At 38.8% G+C, this 22287-nt stretch overlaps 2 protein-coding genes across 11 annotated transcripts in view; one reads left to right on the top strand and one right to left on the bottom strand.

Annotated features, from left to right (window-relative positions):
- Window positions 1-11909, bottom strand: part of TXNDC16 (thioredoxin domain containing 16) — a 115026-nt gene extending 103117 nt beyond the window's left edge. For 3 of the 10 annotated variants that reach the window (XM_017512405.2, XM_017512410.2, XM_017512411.2), the window contains exons 1-4: window positions 11589-11801; window positions 3964-4074; window positions 2447-2751; window positions 1405-1487 (exon numbers count right to left, since the gene is read on the bottom strand). In XM_017512405.2, coding sequence (XP_017367894.1) covers window positions 1405-1487; window positions 2447-2609 — 246 coding nt within the window. In that variant the 5' untranslated portion in view covers window positions 2610-2751; window positions 3964-4074; window positions 11589-11801. Of the gene's footprint in view, window positions 1-176; window positions 270-1404; window positions 1489-2446; window positions 2752-3963; window positions 4075-5700; window positions 5720-11588 lie in introns of those variants that run through there. The other 7 variants (XM_017512407.2, XM_017512408.2, XM_017512406.2 and 4 more) reach the window with 7 other exon arrangements.
- A 481-nt stretch (window positions 11910-12390) lies between these two features.
- Window positions 12391-22287, top strand: part of GPR137C (G protein-coupled receptor 137C) — an 82482-nt gene continuing 72585 nt past the window's right edge. The window contains exon 1 of the mRNA XM_017512402.2: window positions 12391-12857. Coding sequence (XP_017367891.1) covers window positions 12414-12857 — 444 coding nt within the window. The 5' untranslated portion in view covers window positions 12391-12413. The remainder of the gene's footprint in view (window positions 12858-22287) is intronic.

Here is a 22287-nt window from a genome sequence, read left to right as displayed (position 1 = left end):
TATCTCTCCTATTACAATGATCAGGTTCTGCTAGTTATTAAAATGGTCTGTGAATGTGTTTTATCCCCCCTATTTAGGATATAAACTCTCCAAAGAAAAGGACAGGGGCTTAGTCATCTTTCCATCCAAAAGAAGATTAAATATGGTAAGCTCATTTCAATCTCACAAACACTTACTGAGCACTATGTGCCAGGAACTGAGCTAGGCACTCAACAAGGGTTTAACTCATTCGCCACTGTCTCCTTTTTAGATAGAGCTCAGCATTCTCACTGTAAAATCAGGAGTTTCAGTTATGTTAGTTCACAAGGGCAACACAGCTTGGGCATGAACTTTAACACTCTATTCCAGTTACTATATGCATAGTTACTAGTTACAGTCTACTAGTTACTAGATCAACAGTATGATTATTCCTTTTGAGTTTCATACCAACCTACTATATCATTTCTAAGTTTCAATTTTAAATTTTATTTAGAGATCCTTGGAGATGATTGTCATTATCGTTCTAGAGTGAAATCAGTTGTTCAAAGTTAATTGAGATCTCTACACATACAGAATTGACACATTTAAAAAATAGATATTTTTTAAAGTATACAGCCAATGTTAGTTAACCCTTCTGTGCTTCCTGCTCTGGGAACTCTAGCTGCAGAGACCTCTTCTAATAGCCATCTCTTAGAAGAGGAAGGTCAATGAACTAAGAAAAAATGTACACAGAAAGTCAGGTAGACATTAACCTGAAAGAACTTAGTATCAGTGGGTTACCCCTCATTCAGTTGTCTGATGTATAAATTCTAAGTTTAAATTAACTAAAAGGCTTACATATCTATCTAATCCATGATGCATATGGAAATTTTCTATAATACTCTATGGCAAGTTTGAACATTTTTTGAGAAATAAATTAAATATGTAACGTTGAGTTGTTATAACTTTGTTCTAAAAATAAATGTGAAAAAGTGAAACATAAACAATTATAAAGACTTACAAGAATAGAAAAAAATTCTTCAATTACCTCCATTTTGTTACTTCAGTTTGTGCTAATAAAAACTTAAAAACAGCTGAACTGTGGCTACTTATTATGAAATATTCATTGGGCAAAATAAAACAAAACAAAAAAAAACCTAACTATAGATTTGAAAAATGATACCATAGGCCCAATAGAATGGTTACAACATAAAGTTAAATTCTAAGCTAAAAATTTTTAAACAACTTTTTGTCCCCTCTATATGTACTATGTTATGCAATAATCTGAAACTATCTTTCTGTGCTTCTGTTTATTCTTATGAAAAAAATATATTTCCAGTTTGGAAAAAGATATGAAACAGAAGTATTTTAAGACATTCAGTCTTAAGCCATAAAGTTGTAAGATGTTTGTCACTAATATTTTAGTTAACATAAATATATTTCTACCTTGGCAACTGAAATTCCATAGTCCTGCAGAGGTCTAACAGCCTCATTCAGTTCTTCAAGAAATACAGATGTTCTTGGGGAATCTAAAATAAAAAATGTTTCATTAATGTTTATAAATTGCCCCTTAAAAATGAATTTTAAAATCTGAAACACACAAGAAATAGATCCATTTGTCCAACTAGCAGGCAAGAACAATTAACTAAACATATCTCGCTACATGTTTTCACGCCCTTATTTTACTATTGCCTCACTATTCTTATTTCTAATGCTTTTATCATAACGTATTTTAACTTTGTAAATAGACTTTAAAAGCTTCCTAAAACAATAATACGATAAATAAGTGTTTAATTTAAACCTAACATTTGGCATTATTCTTCCAAGTTTAATACCATATATATAACACACATGTACACATACAAAAACTTTCAAAATGATTTTAAAATACTGTTTTCAAATCACAAGTAAAATAAGGGAGCCAACAGAAATGTGTACTCACTTCACTTACTAATTCCAAGAATAGCATTTTTAAGACATGAAGACTTGAATTTGACTATTAAAAAATTATTAGTTATGTTCAATGTTATATTAGTTAATTCAGTGTAATTAACAAAGCAGCTAAAGCAGGGTATTAATCTAAAGCACTACCAGTACTACATTTAAAGTTTTAAAAAACTTAAAATAGTTACATCCTAAAAACCTGAGAACGTATTCTTTCAGGTGTTATACTAGTAGTCAGTTCTTATCTAGTATTTACTATGGACTAAGCACATAAGTAAACTCATTTAATCCTCACAATAAACTTATAAAGTACTGTTTCTTCTGAATCGATGACGAAAGAGAAACACAGAGAAGCTAAGTGACTTAACCAGGGTCACACCACAGGCAAAGTGGCAGGGGCCGGATTCAAACCCAGTCAGGCATATTATAGTAACAACTGTATAGCACATATTATTAATCCTAACAGTAATCTCCCACTGAGCTTATTGATTAAACAGCAATAAAAACATCACAATAATCATAATCGAATTTTAAAAATACTTACCAGCTTGACAAAAATAAGCTAAAGAGGCTTTTCCTGGTTGCAATGTACTAAAATATTTCTGAGGACTCAGTTCTGGTAAAGAGTCTATTGTTGGCACGTAAAAAATGCACATTATGGCAAAAGAGATCCCAACTCTAAACACACTGGAGCCGGAAGACATCATCAGCTCCAGTTGCCTGTGAGCAGAAGAGTTTGTCTGTTTCTTCACTGCTGTGTTCTGTTTCCTAAGACAACACCTGGCACAGAGAAGGTATTCAACAAGGGTTTGTTGAATGAATTTGTTAAATGAATGAATGGAGTAAAATCTACAAAAAGAAAAAGCTAAGTCATTAGTCCTATCATTTGATTTTGCTAGTACTTTACTATATATTAAAAATTTGAGGGGGGACAATATATAACAACATCAACTTGATAATATTGATTTTTGATACTTACAAAAGATATCAAAGCTATCTAGAAAATGCTTACTTATCTTAAATTTCATAGATATTTACTAGAGTATGCTAGGCTAATTGTCATTTTCAAGGGTTCTAAAATTAATTCTCAAACATTAACCAATCCATTTCTCAAATTGGACATTTTGTTTTTCTTTACCTATAACTGAATATAAGAAATAATCAAATAATTATTTAATATCATTAACATGGGAGTGAGACATCCAAAATATGCCTAATATGTTTACTTTCTTTTTACTTTAAATCCCCTAGAAGAAACCCAGTAAAACAATGGAAGAAGGGGAACTGTGGCTTAGGTACAGACACGGCCAAGTCCAAGAACCACACCATACACAACCAGTCCCGAAAATGGCACAAAAATGGTATCAAGAAACCCTGATCACAAAGATACGAATCTCTTACGGGGGTGGACCCCAGGTTCCTGAGGAACATGCGCTTTGCCAAGAAGCACAAGAAGAAGGGCCTAAAGAAGATGCAGGCCAACAACACCACGGCCATGAGTGCATGTGCTGAGGCTGTCAAGGCCCTTGTAAGGCCTAAGGAGGTTAAGCCGAAGATCCCAAAACGTGTCAGCTGCAAGCTTGATCGACTTGTTTACACTGCCCACCCCAAGCTTGGAAGCGTGCTCCTGTCTGCACTGTCAAGGGGCTCAGGCTCTGCTGGCCAAAGGCCAAGGCTAAGGCCAAGGAACAAACCAAGGCCCAGCCAGTTCCAGTTCAGGCTCCCAAAGGTGCCAGCCCCCTAAAAAGGTTTCAGAGTAGATATCTCTGTCTGCCAACACGAGGACAGAAGGACTGGTGCGACCCCCCAGGCTGCTATCTGCATGGGTCTGGGGTCTTTTTGTGCTACTTGTACAAATAAACTTGAGGCAGGAGAAAAAAAAAACAATGGAAGAACATTCCTTCTAAATATACATATTTTGTAACGCATAACACTTAGGTTTCTTTATACTGCTTAGAAATGAAAATATCTTTTTCAACTCATACTTTAATCTAATTACATGTTCTGAACTCAAATTTCTTCTAGATATCCTCCTCTCATCATCTTTCCTGGTGTACTTACTTCCAGGCTGTCCTCTGTATCTGCTGTTAATTCTCTTTGTTTTTCTATTACGCTACTTTCAAATTTTTCTTGAACAACTTCAGGAAGTTTTCTACTGATGATCTATGTTATCTACATTTAAAAGAAGGAAGTTTACAAAAATTAGTATAATATAAAAACAGCCATAGCTATAGGTGAAAATTTTGTTTCAGTATTTTTAAAATTTCAAACAGGACCCATCTCTTCCAAATGCAAGCTCAGTATCTCAAAATAGGCAACAGGAAAAAACAACAAAAGATTATTTCTATATACTTATAAGGATAAGGTAGAATTTTTTAGCAAATAATAAAATGATAAAGAATTTGAAATGTACGAAAAATCATATTAAATTGAATATTTACTCAGCTCATTCAATATTATCAATAAACACAAAATATCTCTCCCTAACAAGTCAGTATTTCTGAAAAAGAAAAATAAACTAATTATTCATAGGTTATTTCCTAATAATTCTGTTCATCAGAGATAGTATATATCAAACAGTGAAAAAAATTTGCCATCAATTTTTAATAATGAGTCGAGAGTTGAAAAACTCAAAGTAAAGTGAGAAGCAAGAACTATAAGATAAGACATATATATATATATAAATGTAATTTTAATGACATAAGGGGTATTACTGACATTTAAATTGATTATACATTATAACCATTTTAAACCTACCTATGTTAAAGCTACTTGATATCAATAGGGATGTTACAAAATAGGTCATCCACTATTTTCTTCATATTCTGGAGAAAATGCGTGCATTTCTGAGGCTAAGGGAATAACTAACATTCATTACTATATATGAAATAACTATAACCTAATTAAACTGTACAACACTAAAAGCACAGTTGAAAGATTCTAGTATAAAATATCATCTTTCCTGGCCTCCAGGTTACAATTTAACTATTTTAACACTAAATTGGACATTAGTGTTAACACATTACTCTTTTCCCATAGAATGTATTTTTGTAGCACAAAAAGTCTAACCATATAGTCAATGCTTAAATACTTTCCCATATCTTCTACCTCACTAGACAAACAAGATTATACATGTGAAATACTGTGCTTTTAATCAGTTAGAGACATTGGTGATTGTTCTTACATATGTTTAGAGTTAGGAACTCAGAGTAATCTCTGCAGTTTGTTCCATCTTTGGTAAGATTTGATGATTTTAAAAATTACTTAAAGCAAAGAATACACCATGGGTCAGCTAGAAGTAGAATTTATGTCTTCATAATGAAAAAAATACTGAATAATGATTTAACCAAAACCCACCCTAACAATTGTTGAGAGAAAGAAAAGATAGAAAGTAAGGAAACATGTAGCTGGGATGGCAAAAGAAATGAAAGAGAACTAAATTTTCGACTTTCACAAAACCAAAAACCAAGTTTATTGGAAATAGGAAGGTCAGTGCCAAAACAAACAGTTAGCAGTTGAAAGTAACTGCCTCTAAGGAAGAAGAAATGGGGGCAAGGGAGTAGGGGGAGGATATCTACCTTGTAGGGCCGTGGAAGAGTGGACACTTCACATGCATGGAAAATAAAATGCATTTCCTCAGAGACATGCTGTCCTCATAAAAAGATCTTAACTAAAGGCAAGGGAATATGAGTGGGAAAAGAGAATATCAACAAGAACAGAGTGAAAACAAAGATACAAAAGGTACTTGGTGACTTGTTTTTACCTACAGCAATTAGAAAAGGGAATGAAAAACAATACTTGGACAGCCACGGTGGCTCATGCTTATAATCTCAGCCCTTTGTGAGGCCAAGGCAGGAAGATCACTTGAGCCCAGGAGTTCAAGAGCAGCCTACACAACACAGAGACCCTGTCTCTAGAAAAAGTAGGGGAAAAAAAATGTAGCCATGCATGATAGCACACACTTGTAGCCCCAGCTACTCAGGAAGCTAAATGTGATCATGATTGAGGCTACCTGTAATCCAGCCTGGGTGAAAGAGGAAGACCCTGTCTAAAAAACAAACAAAAGCCAAAAACTTAATACTACAAAAATCTAGATATCAGAACCAAGTGATGAGTACCTTCAGAGACATGTGGCCTTGTTACCTTGGTGTGATAGCTCATTAGTACAATTCTGGTTCTTCTTGCAGTTACTGATTACACTTAAGCTCCCTTCATCCCCCACCTCTGGTGAAGTTAGTTAGGACCACTATATGACTTACTGTGGCCAATAAAATGCGAGCAAAAGTGGCCTCTGTCTCTTTCAGGAAACAGTTCCCGCAGCTAGCGTTAATAAAGTCAGGGTTTACCGTCTTCTGCTGTAGTCAAGAGAAATGCTCAAATGGTGTCTATTCTGTGAGCAAGAGCATAATACAGAGAACTGCCAGCTAAGGTGTAATGAGCATGTGACATAGGAAGAAATAAAACTTGTTGTTTTAAGCCACTGAGATGGCAGGAGTTATTATAGCAGCATAAACTAGTCTCTCTTAACCTGTGTATAAACTAGAAGTGAGATGCCATCTTAACAAAAACTCCAAAACACTGGCTTAGCAGCCAAACAGCATAGAAACTGTTGTGGGCCTACTCAGGAAAACATTTATCAGAGACCGGAGAACAGCAAGTGACCCACATTAACAAGTGACAAAACATTTAATAAAACTGTCACTAATAATTTGGAGATGACATGTACCTGATTAACTTATAATGAATATGTACCTAAGTTCCTGTGGCTAATGAACTTATTTATAGCCCTAAAAGAAGAGGTTGGAAGACAGATTAGTACTGTGTAATGGTTGCTGTTAGTGGTGTTTAACAAGGCATTAAAAGAAAAATACTCAGAGAATTGCCAGCCAAAAGACTAGACGTTCAAAACCTGAAACAATTCTTAGGCTCCCACCCGTCCGTGGTCACAAAGCAAACTGACAAAACTGCTTAGCCACAAAAAGAGGCCATATTTCGGATGTGGCCAAGAGTAATAAAAATGTAAGAATCTTACACAGGGCAAAGCCAAGAACCACGGAGAACTATGCTCTAGGGCATATGCAGAGTAGGCACTATTTGTTACTGGTCTAAATGATATAACTACAGAAATGGAATATAAATGTTTAGGAGATTTTACAGCAACTTCACATAGTAATTTTATGTTTGTTGAATCTAATAATAATTTTTAAGTTGGGCTTGTAATTTGATGTTCTTTATTTCACTTTTTCTGTAATTCATTTCTATTGTGTTAGGTTACTGTTGTTCTTTAAACTGGCCTAGAGAACTCAGGGAACAGAACTAGAGCCCTAGAAACACCTGCCCAGAGAGATTTCAACTGTAGATTGCTACGGTCTAGATTCTGGTGTGTCTCTTCCATTCTTCCTCTCTCCAAATGAAAACACTTAAACTCATCTCTCCCAACACTGCTTTATGTATTCAACAGGGGGTGGAAAACAAATAAATTCTACCTAGACCAGTATAGACATGACCACTGCTGGGCATTACTCAGAGATTCTGAACTTTAGGCTTCACACAGTGAAGATGGAAATTTTGAATTATAGCCACCAGGAAAAGCCAAGGATGAACTACATATAGGAAGGAAAGTATTTGTTGACAAGAGAGGACTGTTCAAATGTTTCTAGTTCTCTGCACGTTAAAATTATACCTCTCACTTCCATGACTTAGGTATAGCCATGACTTGATTTGGTTAATGAAACGTGCAAGGTGACATGTACTTCTGTGAGCCTTTAAGAGTCAGTATACATGTATAATGAATCACAACACATTTTCCCTCTACCATGTGACTGATAACACTCAAAATTAGGCCTTTTCTGTCAGCCCAAGTCCCAGAAAGGGAACAACATGGGGAAAGCTCCCAGCTGATCCAGTGTGACTATAAAACAAACTATTAGGCCTGGCATGGTGGCTCATGCCTATAACCCCAGCACTTTGGGAGGCTGAGGCAGGTGGGTCACCTGAGGTCAGGAGTTCGATACCAGCCTGGCCAATATGATGAAACCCTGTCTCTACTAAAAATACAAAAAATTAGTTGGGCATGGTGGCAGGAGCCTGTAATCTCAGTCACTTGAGAGGCTGAGGCAAGAGAATTGCTTGAACCCAGGAGGCAGGGGTTGCAGTGAGCCAAGATAGCACCACTGCAATCCAGCCTGGGCAACAAGAGTGAAACTCTGTCTCAGAAAAAAATAATAATAAAAAATAAAATAAATTATTTTAAACTCCTCAGTTTTCGGGGTTGTTTCCACAATATAACCTAGTTTAGCACTATTTTTTTTTTTTTTTTTTTTGAGACGGAGTTTCACTCTTGTTACCCAGGCTAGAGTGCAATGGCGTGATCTCGGCTCACCGCAACCTCCGCCTCCTGAGTTCAGACAATTCTCCTGCCTCAGCCTCCCGAGTAGCTGGGATTATAGGCACGTGCCACCATGCCCAGCTAATTTTTTGTAGTTTTAGTAGAGACGGGGTTTCACCATGTTGACCAGCATGGTCTCGATCTCTTGACCTCGTGATCCACCCGCCTCGGCCTCCCAAAGTGCTGGGATTACAGGCTTGAGCCACCGCGCCCGGCCGTTTAGCACTATTAGTACACCTGGTCTTAGCAATGGGTAAAAGGACTATGACTTGAACATAAAATCTATATCCTAGATTTTAAAGCAAGATATTTCAAAGAATTCATAGGAAATTGACCCAATTCCACTGTAGGAAAATTCTAAAGAAGATGACTCTTTAAAAAGCAATTGACTATTACCACAACAGATGCCAATACCAAAAGAGGGGAAAATTCATAGGTAAATGTTTTCCATAACTATAGAATGTCTGCCAATACTACGGATACACCTCCCAACTACATGTAGACATTGACCCTTTGGGTTGGAAGAGGCTCTCAATTCTTCAGTATAACGTTCCTGCTGGTATGGATCAGAGTTGGCATATAACATGTAACTTTTGTCTCATCCCTTAACTCTAAATAAGTATGTTTGCACAGCTCATTTAAATAATAGAAAGAATGAGTGACATGTAACTAAGGACTAATACAAGAGGGTAACAGCTCTGTAAAAATGGCTTGGTGAGATAACAGTAGAAAAGGGCTAAAGCGTGCACATAAAATGCTCAAGGCAACAAAAATGTGTTTTGTTCAGCATCCAAATATTAAGCTCCAAAGCACATCAAGAAGGAAGTACTTCAAGAGAAAACACTAGTCTTCTTGGTAGTAAGGAAACAGTATGAGGATTTGCCTTTGTGTTCCTTAGGCAGATAGAAAAGCTGGTAGCCCTCATTAGCTCCATCAATCCCATTTTGGTATAGGGTACTGTATACAATAGTAATTGACAAACAGTTCTGTTTTTAGATGTTTGAAAGACTACTGTGCTAGGGTCATCTATCCTCTTGGAACAACAATATTAAATCTTTATGCGTTTGGACACGTTTAAATTTTAGAATAGCTGACACCAAGCTTTTGCAGGAAACCCTTGGTTAGTTCCCCCTTTATAGGCCTAATATTCGCTTATGAACCATAAATTTAACAGCTTTCCCTCTCAGGAAAAAGAGGAAATTAACAACTATAACTATTAAATAAATTGTATCAACATCTGTGGGCATCATACTCAGGAAAAAGAAACACTTCATATTTTGCAACAAATGGAGCATATAATGCTTACAAAGTTCCCGTAAGAACATTCTGTCTGGAGTCAGCTTACTTACAGTTTAATGCTGCTACTGGAGAACAGAACCTGCTCACTGAACCAGTCTCAAATAAAATGTTGATTGGATCTCAAATTGGATTATCATTTCAGACCCAAAGAGGCAATAAAAGGAGTCAACAACCCTCCCCTTTAGAGCCTTTTCAAAACAGTTAGGAGGAAAATCCTCTATGTGCACCCTCACTCCCCACCCCGCCAGACATACTCTCATCCCCAGAAAAAGCAGAAAGGAAGAGGCTATCCAGACTTGCTCTTACTGACAAATGGCAGGTGGTAGGTAAGTCTCACAGGCAAAGACCTAAAATTAATATGGGTACTATCCAGATGTTTACTATCACTTTAAGAAGAGAATAAAGGAGAAAAAGAAAAATGCTTTTGTAATAAGTCTACTGATGACGTGAAATGTGCACCTCAATGATAAAGAAGATGCAAATAGGCCATGCCAGAGAATATGTGGCACACTTGATTTTGACAAGTGCCTAAAATCACAGAACTCTGATTTTATGCTTAATTTAAATGCTTCAGCACATTACTGTAATCAATTACCTCACTGCAGTCATGAGCATCCTGTCTCCTATTTGAAGAAAACTGTGTACTGCCCTGACCACATTCTCTAAAAATACATGAGATGAAGTTCTTAGGTTCCAATAAAAATAAATCCTTCTCCAAATGATAAATGTTGGATTCGGCCTGTTAACTTCTTAGAGCAAGCCGTACCCTCCGGTACACTGCACTCTCTACCTGCTCAGCTGAATGTTTCATCTGAGGGATGTCTATGTAACAGTGCCAGGCCTGTATATCTACCACAGTTTGTCAGCATACCTATAAGGAACCCAAATCACACTAGCATCTGGTACCTGGACAAACTACTGTCTCAGAATCTAGAGTACGAAATGGACTTTAAAGTTCCCTGTGGAATACTTAGCCAGGAAAAAAGAGAGCAACACTCTTCTTGGGCAAAGCATAGGACAAAGGCAGCCTGGACAACATATCGGGAAAAAAAAAAAAAAAATTAGGCGGGCACGGTGGCGCGTGCCTGGAGTCCCAGCTACTTGGGAAGCTGAGGTGGGAGGATTGCTTGAGCCTAGGAGGTCGAGGTTTGCAGTGAGCTGTCACTACAGGCTGGGTGACAGAGCGAGACCCTGCATGAAAAAAGAAAAAAAAAAAAGCATAGGACAAAGGATGATGAGGTAAGAAAAGCTGGGTCTTGGTGGCTCCTAGCAATGAATGTCTTTCAACGGATACTGAATTCGTAATGTGCTGTATATTCTAAAGAAATTTTCCTCCTAATTTTGCACTATTTGCTAATTTTATTCCCAAACAGGAAAGAAAAGCTGTCAACAACTATGTGCTGGTCCAATATACATTAGTCAATCTGTTTATTCCTCGCTTCTTCACAGCAGTAACATAGCATATATTTTTCTCTCTCAGCCCCAGGAATAGCGCCACCGTCTACCATACACAGGTCCAAGGCTTCAATATATGTGGAATTTAAACAGCACAGAATATTTTTCCTTTCCAGGCAATCGTCAGACTTACAAGTCTCTAAGCCCAGAGCATCCTCCCAAATTCTAAGTTTCAAAGAACCAGCTTCCCCTTGGTCACAGATCGCTTCAACATCCATCTGATACTACTACCATTCTTCCTTAAGAGACATTTCCCTTGGGAGGAAAGGGTCTTTCACTTAAGAGCTCCGGATCTCCTCGTCGCCCGTTTCCATCCCCTCGACCCAGAAAGGGCTCCAGTGTTTCCCGCCCTTCACGCAGCGAAAAGAGAAGGTAAAACTCCCTCAGAAAGCTCCAGGTGAGGCCCTTCGATGCCCCAGAGGCGGATGTCCTAAGTCAGACTCCAGAGCTCTGCAGTACAGCCCTGCTACAGAAAACTGCTTCGTCTGAACCCCCGGGTCTGCGGGCGGAGCCCACAGCCTGAAGGACCCGCGCTGTCACCTACCTGCCCAGGATCTGAGGGCGGGGACCCCGGTCATTTCCGAGGCCGCGCGGCCAACAGTTCCCGCCGCGACGCGACGGAGGAGGCAGAAGGCGAGGCCGTCCCAGGCTAGCCCGGCAGCCGGGAACCACTTCGCCTACCTGCGAAGGCGCGGCACCGCTCCCACCCAGCCTGCGGCCACCACCCGCTCGCCAGAGTCGGCCTCTAGAGCAAAAAACAAACCTCGAAGCTCCTCCTTCTCCTCGTGCTCCCTACGCGAGGGACTCTAACCAATGGGAAGCGCCGGGGGCGGAGTGAGAGTGACAGACGATTACAGAGTCCTCCCGCCGGCGCGAACGGGCGGTGCAGTAGCTGGGCCAATGAGCAGCGCGGGTGGGAAGTAAAGGGGTGGGAGAAAGTAGGCAAAGTAGGTGCCCAGTCAGATCTCGGGGCCATCGAGCGACGGGTCCTGCGGCCAGTGGCCTTCCGAGTGCGGCGCTCGGGGGGCGTGCCCGCCTGGGCCAATCGGCGCGAGCCCACAGTGCGGAGCGAGCGCCTCAAATGCTCGGGTTTCTCAGCTGATTGTCTCCAGCCGAGAGTTGTTTTTTGCAGCTACGGAGCCGAGCCGCTGCCGGAGCCGAGACCCCTGGGGGGTGGGGGAAAGAGGAGGCGGGGTCGAGGGGGAGCTGCGGCTGCTCAGCGCGGGACTCCGGGTCCCGTCACGGCGCTTCCTGGGGTTAGAGGTTGGGGTGGGTGGGGGGTAAGGGGGCAGTCCTTCTCCCCCTCGACGGCGGCTCCGAGTCCAGCCCCTTCCTTCCCGCGCTCGCTCGCCTGACCCTCAGCCCCTCGATGAGGGTGTCCGTGCCGGCTCCGGCGGCCGCTGCCGCCCCCGCGGCCGGCCGCGAGCCCTCCACGCCCGGTGGGGGCGGCGGAGGCGGAGGCGCCGTAGCTGCCGCCTCAGGCGCCGCGGTGCCGGGCTCCGTGCAGTTGGCGCTGAGCGTCCTGCACGCCCTGCTCTACGCCGCGCTCTTCGCCTTTGCTTACCTGCAGCTGTGGCGGCTGCTCCTGTACCGCGAGCGGCGGCTGAGTTACCAGAGCCTCTGCCTCTTCCTCTGTCTCCTGTGGGCAGCGCTCAGGACCACCCTCTTCTCCGCCGCCTTCTCGCTCAGCGGCTCCCTGCCCTTGCTCCGGCCGCCCGCTCACCTGCACTTCTTCCCCCACTGGCTGCTCTACTGCTTCCCCTCCTGTCTGCAGTTCTCCACGCTCTGTCTCCTCAACCTCTACCTGGCGGAGGTAAGGCGGGAGGGCCGGCATGCAGGGCCCGGGCGGGTGCACGGGGCCGCCCGGATCAACTCCCGCTGAGGACCGGCGGGGGCGGGGGGTGGGCAATGATAGGCGTACTCGAAACCAGCCGGGGGAAACTGAGGCACACCTGGAGTGTGAGCCGGCGTTTTCCCCCTAAACTTAAGCGACTGATTGGCTCGGTTACTGAGGGGTCCGGGGCTAGGGGGTGAGAGTGTGTGTGTCAAACAACTTAAAACAGTAACGGAAGGAACCCTTTGTTCCGTGTTCTGGTCCTCCGAGGTACGGCGTTGGTGGCATCAACAAAGTGGCTTCGCAAAAAGTAGCAGCCCCGGTGGCTCTGCCGAAGCCGGACTGTGTTGAGGGAGGTTGGGTGCTGAGGTAGCAGCAGCTCTACTGAAGCTGGACTGCTGCCAGCCATTACGTCACCAGGCAGAGCTGTTCCTCTGCTATTGTTGCTGCGTTTCTTTTATTAGAAGCTTATATTCCCTCCTGCATCTCCTTTCCTGTGGCTCGATAAGCCTCACACAAATTCCGTTCGATAGTTCCCCAGCAGGGTTGATGATCAATAACCAATGCAGAGGATCAGGATAAGGACCTCCATAAAGCCCTTAATGTTTGCTCCAGTTGCTTCCTGCTTTAGCGGTTTATCCTACCTCCTATAGCATAGTCTTTTTTGGAGCTAATTAAGGGGAAAAAAATACTAGCTCAACCTGTGTCTATTGCAGAAACAAAACCACCAAACTGTTTTTGCAATAACTTGCTTAATATCTGGAACCTAATCACACCCCCTTTCTCTTTTATGGGGAATTGCGGGTTGGATTGCATTGTTCTGCAGCGCTTAGGTGTTTGACCCATTTCAAACAGGTTTGGGAGTGTAAGGTTGTCAATCGTGTGTCAGCTTGTGGTATTTAAGCCATAATATTTTAAGATTTTCCCCAAAAAAAGTCCTCCTTCCACCCAAAAGAAAAGCTTGAGAAGGGGAGGCAGCAAGGTGACGTCATACGCTTAATACAGACTAATATAGAATAATATTGGCCTATGCAGCTAATCCTCTCAAAGGCTTTTTTTTTTTTTTTTGAGGTAATGATAATGTAGTTCCAAGCAAAAGTAAAAAAAAGAAAAAAAAGGTGTATGTTAAATGTTTATATTTTCTGGATAAACCACCTCTTTTCTCCTTTAATGCATAGGAAGTAGAATGCATAATTTTAAAATCAGTCGTAATGTCAACTGTTTAGCACACTAAAAACAACAATACTAATTTAACTTTTATTCTTTTCTTTCTCCTTTCTTTGAAAGTCCAAGCAATACAAAGACAGAAACCCAAACCGTAAGCAGAAATAAGAAGCGTAGGTTATCGCAAATCAAATGATGACGCCATAGCCGTGTAACTTATTTGGGGATGTTCTAGTTGTTGTTTAAGGTGCTATAACACTGCTACCCTTTATACTTAAATTGATATAATCTTCCTGCCACCATTTCAGATAGTGTGTTAGTGCCTTCTCAACACTGAAGCCTCTACTCTAGCTTCAGTTGTTTACCTGAAAGTGACTAGCAATCCTTATGCGAGGAGCATCAGATGACTTTTTTTCGTATACATCTTGATTTACAAAATCATATGAATGATTCACTGTAAAAAATAGTTGATAGGCATTTCATAAAGTGGGTAAACACTCCTTTTACTTCTAGAGGTATAACGTATACCATAAAGTCCACAATCTTAAATGCGCAGCTAGATGAAATTTTACTTTTGTATACACCCGTGTTACCACCACCCAGATTAACATATAAAGCATTTTCAGTGTCGCAGAAGGTTCCCTTGTTACCCTCTCCCAGTCAGTAGCTCCCCCAGGTAAACACAAAGTGGGTAAACACATCACAAAAAAGGATCCATATTTAAGCTCAAAATTCTGAAGATAGGCTTATGTAGCATAAAATAGAGAATCTAGATTGGGTCTTCACACTTTTGAGGTAATATTCCAAGCTAGTGAGGAAGAATTTAAAATCTAAAAGTCTTTCTGTTAAATGAATCTCTTTTGTGTGATGATAAAACTCTATTAACCTGGAAAATATAATTTGGAAAAGAAGCTGGGATAAAGGTTTTTTCCTTTGTAATGTCTACTTAAAAAGGTGTGAGTTGTTTGTCTATCCTCATCTTTTTATAATCGAATTAACAATTTTAGGACACCATTGTGCTTAAAAGAACAAATTGTCAATTTTTTGAAAGGAGATCTCTTAACCAGAAATCATTTCTCTTTTCATTAGATAAAATCACCAGGAACTTATATTTAAGAGAGTATTTGAGTTCACATTTTTGTATCAATTCCATGCAACTGGAAGTATACTTCCCATTGATCATTCTGAATTAATGAAGTTTTTCCTAGTGAGTTCTTCATATTATAGCAAAGTGGTAGGGAAAGCCTATGTGGTGACAAATATAAGACTTAACTGATGCTTATTTTTTTTTAACTGAAAGCCCCTATATCTTTTTTGAGTAGTTGTGTAACTTGATTACCAACTCACCCCGTGTTTACCATATGCTATATTAAATACCAGTTCCATATTACTTTTCACTTGTTTAAAGCATTTGATTTTTCTGATTCTCAGCAAGAGTAACTTTAAGGAATTAATTATAAAGAACCATGGATCAGTATAAAAAGTTAGTAAAACAAACTAATACTACTTTGAATAGTTTTGGTAGATATTCTAAAACTCATTTTGTTTTTGAAAAGTTAATTGCCTAAAACACCTTTTTTTTTTTTCTTTTTTTTTTTGGCATCTGCACTTGAATGGAATTGAGATGACTAATGTAGCCCTTTTTTAAACAATTAAGCTTCTCAGTGTCTCATACTTAACCTCCTGGAAGCCAATAGTTAAGAGGGAAAAACCAAACCTTGTACACTAATCTAAAAACACATGTTGAACTTCTGGCAGTATCAGTAGGACATGAGCTTTACCAGAGAAGGGTTCACACTCCTGGACGTTTACCAGAGAAGACTTAAATACTGTGTTTAAAACAGACTGTCTGATAAACCGATTCTATCCACCATTAGAACATGTTGAAGGAGCTTAAAAGGAGTGTTAACAGCATCACAGTATATCCAGGTAACAAACCTGCACATGAGCCTCCTGAATCTAAATTTTTTTTAAAAAATGAGAGTTGATGGTATACCATCTTGGAGTGTTGTGATGCATGCCAAAAATCAATAAGTTCATCTTCAACATATTGAAGTTTTTACTTGCAATTTGGTCTTATGAGTGCCAGTTGCTTAATCAGAATAAAGTACAGTGACTCAATCACAATGCCAAAACAGCTAGGAAAATTAAATTCAAAATCTTAACACTTACATTTGTGGATGCTATTATTGTCCCTGCCAGTAGATACATTCTTTCAAATATTGGTAATACTTTAACATGCAAGTCAACTTACAGGTTGATTGATTTTGTTATGTTCTGTGATTTCCCACAAAAGTGGAAATCACACTTCTACCACCTAAAATAGAAATTTCTTGAGGATAAGAAGTTGTTTTACATATTTTTATCTCTAGCAATCAGAACAATGGTGATTATGGTATTGAATGACACTAAAAAGGTCAAAATTTAGAAAATATTTAGCCATCTAATATGTGGAAGTTAACTTTATTTTGATGAACGTTTGAGGTAAATTATGTACTGTCTGGAATCTATTTTCTGCCTAAAAGATTTCACATAAAATAGAGTTTTGCTTTATGAAACTATTTTTATATCATGGCAAATGGCCCATACTAATTGGGGCTTTGCTAATTTAGTTTCAACAAATTCTACAAAATAGAAAAGTCTGTAAGACAAGTCTCATATCCTGAGTCAGTTACTGTTTACCAGAAACAGTGGTTTAGTTCAGTGTTTTACTTTTATCCATAACTGATTATAAACTTTTTGTCTGAATTTACTAAATTTTTTCCACTATCTTATTTCTCCTGAAATCATCTGTGAGGCAAAAGTTTCAGATACATTTCTGTAACAAAAGACATGATTATAATGCCAGTATTTTATGAAACTGGTATTTTCAAAGCACTTTGTAACATTTATCTTCACAACTCCAGTGAAATAGATAGAAAAGGGATGTGATTTGTCCAAGATTATATGGCTAACATGTATCAGATGTGAGACTACTGTATAGCTTAGGTGCTATAAAGTCTTATCAAGTAATTTCTTCCTATACCATGAACTTTCCTGGATACATCACTTCTTTATTATTTAGTGATTCTCTAACTTGCTTTCCCATTTTCAAACTGTTTCAAACATTTTTCACTGTCTAGCAAACTCCCCTCCTTTCATCCACTGCATATGACTCCTAGTTTAAAGAAGTAGAAGCCAGAGTCATCTGGCTGACCAGACATTCAGAGAAATGCCTAACAATGCTGCAGAGAGTAGTCTTCTTCAATGCATGTTTGGGTTGGCAAGGAAAGGCTAGAAACTACAAAAAAAAAAAAAAAAAAAAACCACCAAAATGCAAATTCAGAATAAAATACCACACAAATGTGTGTCTTGAGGGTAGGATAGGAGTGGTTTTCAGCTGCCTCCTGTTAGCCTACAGCACAGATTTTAATTTTGTTCATTGAGGGTGTGAGGAAGTATTGCAGGCTATGCCTTGCAGTGAGGTCTGATAAAAGACTCCATGCCCTCCAGCATAATGCCAGAATCCTTTAAGTGTATGCCTTCGGCAGATGAACTAGGAAAATAAGCAGGCCCTCAGAGCAAGATAGGGGGTACAAATTGGGAAATAAAAGTCTTCCGTGGGAATGCAAAACAAGCTTATTCTTGCACAAATTTGAAGCCTAAATTCACATCATTTCTGTGATTGAGAGGAGGTGGCTGCGGGGGTGGGGGGGGGTTCAAGAGGTCTAACTTGAAAACATGAAGTTGTCCTTGCTTGATGCTAATCTCAAGGACCTGCAGGAAGCAGATGGAAAGCATCCCTGGAGGAATGTCCTTTAAACCCAGACTTCAGATAGATAAATTCCACAAAACAAGGGTTCAGAATAAAAAATCACACCTGTAAAAATTGCAGATATCAGAATTATCAAATGCATAGTATAAAATAATTATTCACTTATGAATTAAACACTTGAAATGTAAAACTTAAAATTGGCACATTTGGAAATCATTTTTAATGAAAGTAAAATCTGAAATAGATGATTAAACAGATTAAATACAGTTAAAAAGGAATTTGTTAACTAGAAGATCTCAGGAAAAAAAATCACTCAGAATATAGCCCTGAGAAATACAAAATGGAACATACAACCAATGGGTGAAGAGAGAATGAGAATATAATGAGCTGGCCCGACATATGTGTAATCGAAATTTTAGAGAAATTATTCAAAGGAAAAATGAGAGTTTACCCAAATTTATGAAAGACACCCAAGTTTCAGATTCAGAAACCCCAACATATCCAAGGTGGGCTTTGTGAAAACACATTTAAAGGAAAGCTTCAAAACACTAAAAACAATATTTTTTTTTTTTTTTTTTTAAAGACGGAGTTTCACTCATGTTACCCAGGCTGGAGTGCAATGGCGCGATCTCGGCTCACCGCAACCTCCACCTCCTGGGTTCAGGCAATTCTCCTGCCTCAGCCTCCTGAGTCGCTGGGATTACAGGCACGCGCCACCATGCCCAGCTAATTTTTTGTATTTTTAGTAGAGACGGGGTTTCACCATGTTGACCAGGATGGTCTCGATCTCTTGACCTGGTGATCCACCCGCCTTGGCCTCCCAAAGTGCTGGGATTACAGGCTTGAGCCACCGCGCCCGGCCCTAAAAACAATATTTTTAAAGCAGATCGACAGAAGATATTACTGACAAAAGAATAAAAAGTGAATGTTAGTGTTTAACAACTAAGGAATCCAGAAGACGGTAAAACATCTTCAAAATGCTGAGAGAAAGTAACCTGTAATGTAGAATTCTACCCGTAATGAAATTGTTAACAATGGAGTGAAGTAAAAACATGGAGAGAGAAAAACAGCTATTCACTAATCCTCACACCAAATAATCTGAAAGATGTATGTCATTATAAATAAAAGACTTGCACACACGTATTTATAGGAGTACCATTTGCAATTGCAGGAACATGGAACACACACACACCCCCATAGAAGACTACTCAGCCATAAAAAGGAATGAAATAATGGCATTCGTAGCTACCTGGATGGAGTTGGAGGCCACTATTCTAAGTGTAATAACTCAAGAATTGAAAACCAAACATAGTGCTTTCTCACTCGTAAGAGGGAGCTAAGCTATGAGGATGAAAGGGCATAAGAATGACACAATGGACATTGGGGGAAGGATGGGGCAGATGAGGGATAAAAGACTGCATATGGGATATGGTGTATACTGCTCAGGTGATAGATATACCAAAATCTGAGAAATCACAACTAAAGAACATATCTGTGTAACCAAACATCACTTGTTCCCCCAAAAACTTAGCGAAATAAATAATAATGGAGTAATGTCAGAAAGGTCTGAAATACAGGAAGGAATGTTAAAGAAAAATGTTACATAAGTAGATAATTACAAACATATAGGTATGAAAATTTCTAACCTATAGGAATAAAAAAAATTGAGAACCAAAATCCTGTGTGATAGCATATAAATCAGGAGGCTGTAGTAAGGAGTTAAAGCATTTTAAGGTCCTAGGGCTGTTTGGAGGAGTGTAAACATGTTGACTAAACTTCAGGCTGAATATGCCTTTCAAAAGAAAAAATACGTAACTTTCAAATTTGGGGTTGGTAGAGATAAAAATAGTGGGTGCTAGGATGAGGTTAGAACTTGGCCACCACAAGGTAACAACCAAAAAAAAAATTGAGAAAGACCAAATCAATATAGTATAAACGTTAGTCTGGTCGATGTCATGAAGTTAATACTTCAGCATAAAGAAAATGTGTCATACTTCGTTATGAAACAAATTCAGCTATATGCTGTTTACTAGAGATACTCCTAATACAGCTGCATAAAGGATAAGAGTGAAAGCACAGAAAAATGGTATGCTGTGCCATACTAACAAAAGGAAAGCAAAAATTAATAGAACTTCAAAGAGAAAACCTACACATGAGGTACAGTGTACATTGTACCTGTTTTTTAAAGTTTCCAATGTTTTATTGGAAATTTTAACATATATCATTGTTCAAGCAGACAAAATCAAGGATATAGACCAATAAGAAAATACCCCAAAATGGTCAATTATAGGACATATCCAACAAAATATACTTTTTATTAACACTCGGAACATTTTTAGAAATTGACCACATAGTAGCAACACAATAAATTAGAGGCAAAGAGACATAATGATGAAAAATGCATCCATTTACCAGCTGTGAGACTTTGGGCAAGTAAATGAACTACTCTGTGCCTAACACCTCATTTCTAAAACTAGATGATAAAGATGCCTACCCCATAGGATGACTGTGAGAACTGCTTGATACCAAAATCAGACAAACACACTATGAAAAATAATTTAAAATATCTCTCATCAACATGGATGCAAAAATCTTTAGCAAGTCTAATATATAAAAGGGATATTACCTCATGACCAAATAGGTTTTATCCCAGGAGTGTAACATCAGTTTAATGTTCAAAAATCAGCATGATAAATGCCATATGTGTAGTGTAAAGGAGAAAATCATATGAACATCTCAATAGATGCAGAAAGAATTTGACAAAATTCAACAATAGATGATTTTTTAAATTTTAGTAAACGAGGGGACATTTTTCAGTCTAATAAAAAGCGTCTTCAAAAAGTCTGTAGCTGATGTTTAAGATAGATTGACAGCATATTACCCAGAACAAGAACAAAGTACTTCATAACATTGTGCTGGGGGTCTTAGCTATTTGCAATAGACAAGGGGAAAAAAGGTTTAAAAATTAGAAAAACAGAAGTAAAATTGTCTCTTTGTGAGTGACACAATTTCTTAGGTTAAAAAAAAATCCTACAGATAACTGCAGAAAGTAACATCTAAGCTTGCAGGCTATAACTGTATACTAGTGAAAAACAGAAAAATGAAATACAAAAATTCCACTGGCAGGGTATGGTAGCTCACGCTTGTAATCTCACTACTTTAGGAGGCTAAGTTAGGAGGATCGCCTGAGCTCAGAAGTTTCAGACCAGCCTGGGCAAGATAGTGAAACCTCATCTCTACAAAAAAGCCAGGTGCTGCGGTGTGTGCCTGTAATCCCAGCTACTTGGGAGGCTCATGTGGGAGGATCACTTGAGTCCAGCAGGTCAAGGATGCAGTAAGCCAAGATTGCACCACTGAACTCCACCCTGGACAACAGAAGAAGTCCCTGTTTCAAAAAACAAAAAACAATTCTACATGGAATAGTGCCAAAAAAAGTAAAATACTTAGGAATAAATAAAAGATGTGTAAGACCTCTACAAGGAAAACTACAAAACATTATTGAGAGAAATTAAAGAGGCCTCAGTAAATGGAAAAAATATACCCTGAAAAGCTCATTATTTTTAAGGTGTTATTTCTCCCTCAATTTGGCCTATAAATTTAATGCAATTCCTATTAAAATTTTTGCAGGTTATCTTGGTAGCTATTGACAAGATGGTTTTAAAATATGCATGGACATACAAGAGACTTAGTGTAGCTGAAACAATTTTGTAAAAGAAGGATAAAGTTGAAGGATCACACTACTTCAAGAGTAACTGTAAAGCTACAGTCATCAAGAGAGTGTAACACTGGGGAAAAGATAGACATATAGATCAATGGAGCAGGATAGAAAATCCAGAATTAGACCCACATATATATAGTGAACTGATTTTTTTCCCCCAAAAGTGCCAAGGTAATTTAGTGGGAAAAAGTTGCCTCAACAAGTAGTTCCAAAATAATTGGATATTCACGTGGGAAAAATGAACATTGATTCTTACCTTACACTATAAAATGTACTGGATGTAAATCATAGACCTAACTGTAAAAGCTAAAATTTATAGAAGATGGGAGAAGACGTCCTGAAGAAGGCAAAGGTTTTGTAGGAAACAAAGCATGAACCAAAATTGACAAATGAGACTTTATCAACAAAATTTAAAACTTTTATTTTTTGCAAAACAGATAGTGAAGAGGCAAGCCACAGACTGGGAGGCAATATTTGTAGCACATGTATCTGACAAAGCACATGTATTCAAAATATATAAAGAACTCATAACTAAATGAGAAAGTCTAGTAAAAATAAGCAAATGGTTTGAACAGATACTTCACAAAAGATATATGCATAACTAAGAAATACATGAAGAGATGCTCAAGATCATTAGTTTTTAGAAAAATGAAAATTACACTCAACAATGAACTACCACTAAATATTGACTAGGAGGACTAAAATTTAAAAGACTGACCATGCCAACTATTGGCTAGAACTTGGATTAATTGGAACTCCTACACTGATGATAG

This window comes from Cebus imitator, unplaced genomic scaffold, assembly GCF_001604975.1.
Source record: "Cebus imitator isolate Cc_AM_T3 unplaced genomic scaffold, Cebus_imitator-1.0 Scaffold472, whole genome shotgun sequence".
In the NCBI taxonomy this organism is placed as follows: Eukaryota; Metazoa; Chordata; class Mammalia; order Primates; family Cebidae; genus Cebus; species Cebus imitator.
Note: the sequence above shows the minus strand (reverse complement) of the source record. Positions and strands in the feature narration are given on the sequence as shown.